Source organism: Mandrillus leucophaeus, unplaced genomic scaffold (genome assembly GCF_000951045.1).
Source record: "Mandrillus leucophaeus isolate KB7577 unplaced genomic scaffold, Mleu.le_1.0 Scaffold1157, whole genome shotgun sequence".
In the NCBI taxonomy this organism is placed as follows: Eukaryota; Metazoa; Chordata; class Mammalia; order Primates; family Cercopithecidae; genus Mandrillus; species Mandrillus leucophaeus.
This window is the reverse complement of record NW_012099843.1, coordinates 271,801-278,183: the sequence shown is the minus strand read 5'-3', so window position 1 is coordinate 278,183 and position 6,383 is coordinate 271,801. Positions and strand designations below refer to the sequence as shown.

Sequence of the window (6,383 nt, the reverse complement as noted above, 5' to 3'; positions counted from 1 at the left end):
GAAAGAAAAATCGATATGGGGATCCAAAAGTGGGGAGAATGTGAGGAGGGATAATGTTGAGAATCGACCTATCAGATAAAATGTTCACTATTTGGGTATTGGGTACAATGGAAGCTCAATCCTCCCCATGCAATATACCCGTGTAACAAACAAGCATATGTAGCTCCTGAATCTAAAATAAAATAAGAAAAATCTGTATAAACTAACATGAAAAGATACTCAAGCTAGATTGTTGAGTTGAAAACTAAGTTGCGAAGCAATATATGATGTGATTCCACTTTATAAGTGACAAAGTATATTTATGTACTTTTATTATGTAATATGCACACACAAATGCACATATAGAGAGAATTCTAGATGGATACACAAACTATTAATAATTGTTATTCTTGGAAAGGAGCAGGCATGAGAGATGAGAGACTAAAAACTCACTGCATACTTTATATGTATATAGTTATATAGTGTTCAATTTCAATTTTTGTAATAAAGATTTATTTCATGACATTTTAAAATAGCTTTTTCCATTTTAAATAAAAGCAATGCAAAAATAAAAGTAAAAGATTGATAGAATAGAAATGTCAAATATTTAGAAGATTTAAAAGCATATCTAATATTCTATTACATGAATGTTAGTCTATTACATGAATAAAAGTCTGAAATTTTTGCAGCAAATAACAAAGGGCCTTATATTCTCAATAGGTAAACAGTCTCTTGTAGTTAATGGTTTAAAAATACAGCAAGAATCTAGCAAGCATACAAAAATAATTTATATCATTGCAAAAGAGTATTAAAAATGATGACAATAATCTCTCTAAAAATCGAAGACCCATAAATTCCAATAAACATAAGGGCTCCCCTCCCAATCAAATTAGCAAGATCTTGTTATCTATCACTTACAATGTAAAACAACTACTTGGCCAGGTATGGTGGCTCACGCCTGTAATCCCAGAACTTTGGGAGGCCGAGGTGGGTGGATCAAGAGGTCAGGAATTCGAGACCATCCTTGCCAATATGGTGAAACTCCGTCTTTACTAAAACTACAAAAATCAGCTGGGTGTGGTGGTGCATACCTGTAACCCCAGCTACTTGGGAGGCTGAGGCAGGAGAATCCCTTGAACCTGGGAGGTGGAGATTTCAGTGAGCCAAGATTACACCACTGTACTCCAGCCCAGCGACAGAGCGAGATTCCGCCTTAAAAAAGAAACAAAACAACAACAACAAAAAAAAAAAAAGAAAGAAAGAAAGAAAGAAAGAAAGAAAAAAGAACTACTCAGCTCTGGGAAAATGAGGTCAAATGGGATAGGTTGGCACAATCACCTGAAACAAATGTTACACATTATATGTTGAGATTTAAAGATGTTCATATCATTTGATGTGGTAATTAAGCTTATAGGAATCTGCTGAAAGGAAATAGTTCAAAATGAGGCAAAAATTCTACTGAAATGTTTAGAAACAATTCAAGTGCTCCCTCTATTGGGAAATAATCTAGAACTAAAATCTGACATCTAGTGTTCACTTCAATAACTGCATAGTATTAACTGAACATCTCATAGTCCTATCATAAGCAATGTCTTGTAACAGTGCTTAAAACCTAAAGCATATTTTGCCTTGGAAACACATACATCTGTTGGTGGAAGGGAAAATTGCACATAAATTAGTAAGAGGAAAATTCAGACATTGACTATGTGTTTTGTAGTTTTTTAAGTCACTAGAGCAAGATTAAGAAGTGAGCAAAAGTTGTCTCAAGGAAAAAAGTTTCCTCAAGTGGTGAACAAAATTGGGACAGTCCTGAGAACATATATGACACTAGAATTGCTGAGGTGGAAGGGGGTAAGGAGAAAAGGAGACACTAGGAGTGACTATCTTCCTTCTTTTATTCCATCCTTCAGGGCCAAGATCAGAAAAAGCAAAGTATTATTAATGATTAGGTTTTATTGTTGGAGCTTAGATTGAGAACCCTGGGCTATGAGAAGCTTAGGAAATGTTAACTAAGCACACTGATGTAGAAAAACAATCTGTGTTTTATATCTCTACTATCTTCATTTTCCCCACTGAAATAAATAATTTTAATCCAACCATTTCAGGCCAGAAGGAAGAAATAATATTGGCATTCCATGTTTTGTTACTCCATCTGCTACCTTTTACTTTCATTGTCATTTTTTCCTTGCCCCTAGTATTTATTGAGGTTAGAAAAAGGGATACAAAATTTGAGGTGTATCAAAGATAGTTTAAGGAAATTTAATATATATTTATCTCACGTTCTTTCTGAAAATTCAAATCACTGAACAAAACTTAGTGACTAAAAAAATGCAAAATTAACAGAATCAAATCTTGTATTATTAAATGAGATTCTATTTTAGAGGCTGTATAAATGTTCCCCACAATTGCACTTCCCTATCTTGCTCCCAAAGTTTGAGCAGATTGAATTCTCAGTTATTCCCCTCTGTATCTTTTCAGCGAATCTTAGGCAGACTGAATACTCATTCTTGCTAAAATATGCAGACTTTTTTTTTCCAGATTTCAGGCCTGTTTTCTGTTAAGGAATATTCCTTATTGCAGTATAACACGCATACAGAAAAGTAGATATATCATAATTGTATAGCTTGATAATCATATGCTCTAGGCCCTGATGCATAGGGGGCAGGGAGAAGGTGGTTAGTCATGCAGATTTGCCTATGGAAAGACTGAGCCCAGCAGGGAAGGGCCTGGCTAAGTCAGGGCTGGAGGGAACATACTTGTGTTAAAAAGTGGAACACATCTGTGTAACAAAGTGTTACAAAGTGAACACACCTTTGTAACCCACTCAAGTCAAGAATCAGAATATTACTGGCAATCCAGAAGCCATTTCATATCCAATTTTACTTACTGTCCTTCTGAAGGGTAATTACTTCCTGACTTCTACAGATACAGATTCATTTTGCCTGGTTTTAAACTTTAAAGAAACAGGATTATGCAATATGTAGTTTCTGGTTTCTTTTTGGTACATATGTTTAAAATATTTGAGAGTGAAATATAGAATGAAGATGTTTCATTCCTAATGTATTCTTGACCTCTCAGCATAATTTGACACCATTGACCATCCCTCTCTTTTTAAATTTTTCTTCTTTCTCTTCCATGACAGTCAACTCCTGGCTTTCCTCCTATCTTCTGGCTGCTCCTTCTCCTATTCCAGAGCTTTTCTTTTCCCTTGCCTTAAATAGTTGATGCATTTAAGGTTCAGTCCTAGACAACCTCAGCTAAATTCATGGCTTCTGTTATCATCTATATACTTCTAAATCAATACCTCTATCCCAAATAACTTTTCTGAGATTTAGACTCAAATATCCAACTTCATCCCATCACTTGCATGTTTCAAAACTCAACATCCCAAAACTGAACAATTTTCTGTGCTACAAATTGCTCCAGATCTGGGATTGTTCCAGGGTTTCTGATCTCAGTGAAAACTACCACCAGCTGCGGCTTTCACAACACAGAAGCCCAGTAGTCATCCTTGACATTTCTCTCTCAGCGTACCCTGCAGCCACTAAATTATTAAGTTCTGACAACTTTTCCTTCTAAATAGTTCAAGTAACTGTTCACTTTTCACCATTATCATTGCTAGCATTCAGATCCAAGCTACCACCACCTTTTGCTTAGACTGTAGTCTCCCAACTAATTTCCAAACAGATAAATGCACTACTTAAGGCTTTCTATTGGTTTTTATATTACACTGAAGAATTTCCTTAAATCAACAAATAAACCCTATGTTAATGAAGCCTCTTCCTACTTCTTTTTGTTGAGACACAGTCTGGCTCTGTTGCCCAGGCTGGAGTGCAGTGACGCTATCTTGGCTCACTGCAATCTCTGCTTCCTGGATTCAAGTGATTCTCATGCCTCAGCCACCCAAGCAGCTGGGCTTACAGGCATGTGCCACCATGCCCAGATAATTTTTGTATTTTTAATAGAGATGGGTTTTTGCCATGTTGGCCGGGATGTTCTCTAACTCCTGGCCTCACGTGATCCATCTGCCTTGGCCTTCCAAAGTGCTGGAATTACAGGTGTGAGCCCCCACGCCTGGCCCCGTTTCTACTTCTTGAGTTTTTCTCTTCTCCTTGTCCTCTCCTTACTCCAGACATTTCTCTGCACATGCCTTAAAAGGGTCAGAAACAGTGTTCAAAGTTGAGCAATTATATCCAACATGGTTAGCTGGAAGATGAAAGTAAGAAAGTAGTATACGAGCAATTTGGTAGGAACAAAAATCTCTCAAATATGGGGTCTGTTTTGGAGGTGGAGGTGAAGGTAGAAAATTGAGAATGTAACGAGATAAAGGAATAATTATTTACAAAGTGTTCCAAGCTGCTTAAGAGACCAATTAGCATCATGACTAGTAGTATAGGCTTTGCAATCCAACAAACCCATGTTCTGATCATGATTTTGCCACTTAGAGCCTGCGTGCCTTTGGTGACTCGTAACACCTCTAAGCAAGAATTCCCACAATAAAGCAATACTTTATCCCTCACCAGGATTAAGCTATATACATCTCACATCTGGTACAATTATTAGCACATAGATAAATGTGAAATGTTAGGCAAATTATCATTAGGAAGAAAATAAGGCTATAATAATATTGCCATATATCAAGCAGGAGTAACTCATGCTTAATCGATGCTAAAGATAATTGGCATCCTTAGGGCATATTCTCCTAAGAGGTTTATGGCCTCTGGTTACTTGGTGCTTTCCTCTCTGGATCCAAGGATAGATAAGTTTCCAGGTAACTGTGGACTCAGGATGAACTAAGCATGTATTTACTCTTACTGAGTCCTATTTTTTAAATTAAAATGTGCTTTACTTCAGCCAATTTGTTTCCTTTTTCTCAGAATAAACGCCTAAAAGTTGGATTTTTCCCTATCTTTGTAGTCAGGATTTTGTGACCTCCTTGGGGATAAGAAACCAATATTTTCTATATAGCTAAGTCAACTTTATCAAGACAAGGCCAATCCAACTATTGTGTTAGTGCCTGCTTTTATTGTAAATGGAGAACACAGCTGGTGATGCTTATCTCTTTCTTTACTGCCCTTGAAAGGTATACATACACAAGCAATTGGAACTCAAATTAAGATGAAATAATGACAAGAATAAAAGAAAAAGAAAATTAATCTTTTAATTACTTAAGCATTTTAATTTTCATTATAAAAAAGGATACATGATTTAGTGAAAATAACAGATTGGAATTGAAATGGCAGCATTCTGGCTCTGCCTCCAGTACTGATTATAAAGAATATAATCTTGACAAAGTCATTTCTTTTCTCTGGTCCTCAAAATTTTCACATGTAATCAGAGGGTTAAAGTTTATTATCCTATCAAAATTCTATGAGTATATACATATACATATAGAAGATATGAATATAATGTATATATATGTGTATGAATATATGTTATATATTCATTTGCATACCCCCAAACACCCCTATATATGAATCTTAGTTTTATATGGGAAAGTAGATTATAAATAAGAGGGCTGAAATAGATTATAGGTAAGGTCTAGTCCTATGCTGACAGCATTTGTTTATAGCATCAAAATGCCCATATTGTCATTCATCCAAGGCAAATAAGCAGTGAGAAGCTGTTAGAAATGCAAATTTTGGGGCCCTACCTCATAGAAGGAGAGGCCTATTGATGTGTGTTGCAACCTGCCCTCTGGGTGATTCTGATAAACACTAAAATGTAAGAACCACTACATTTGAACATTCCCAGGGCAGTGAACTATAGGCTAGAGTCCTAGGCAGAAGTAAAGAGCAAGTAATTAAAGGGGAAAAAGGAGGTTACTCTACAGAGAACTTAGCGGTAGAGGTGTTAGGACAGAGGTTGCTGAGACAAAGCAGTGGGGACAGGGGAATATGAAGGTAGTAGGGAAGCGGTGCGCCTTTAAGACTACAGAGCAGAGGTCCAAGCAGCAATCATAAAGCAGTAGCCACATGGTCGTGTGTTGAATCATTTGTTCTCAGGCAGTAATTTCTCCTAGTATGCTAAAACTGCTGGCTTTAGAACCTATCCTTCGAAAGGAGGACAATCGTCCTCAGTCTTCAGCCACAGCTACTCTTCACCCCCACAGCTACTTACTGGAGAAACCTGAGATACGAAGAATTAAAGCTTCTCAAGTGGATCCTGTATGTATTCTGCAGGCCCTTTCCAACAACCCACGAGTCTCCTGATTCGCATTTTAACTCTCCCCTCGTTGGCAGCCAAGAGTATGTGTATGCTCAGGGAAAGTAAGAAAACCACTGCAGTTTTTCACTGGGCTAGAGGTGAGGCAGGCCAAAGAAAGTCGCAGGGGTGAGAATAAGCCTGTGGAAGCGACAAGGCAAGAACTCAGCGTGGAGACTCTTCAGTAGGCCTATAGATGC

At 37.2% G+C, this 6,383-nt stretch overlaps 1 protein-coding gene across 1 annotated transcript in view; it reads right to left on the bottom strand.

Annotated features, from left to right (window-relative positions):
- Positions 1–6,278: 6,278 nt before the first annotated feature.
- GLYATL3 (glycine-N-acyltransferase-like 3) overlaps positions 6,279–6,383 on the bottom strand; it is a 19,829-nt gene continuing 19,724 nt past the window's right edge. The window contains exon 6 of the mRNA XM_011998410.1: positions 6,279–6,377. Within this exon, the coding sequence (XP_011853800.1) occupies positions 6,279–6,377 (99 nt within the window). The remainder of the gene's footprint in view (positions 6,378–6,383) is intronic.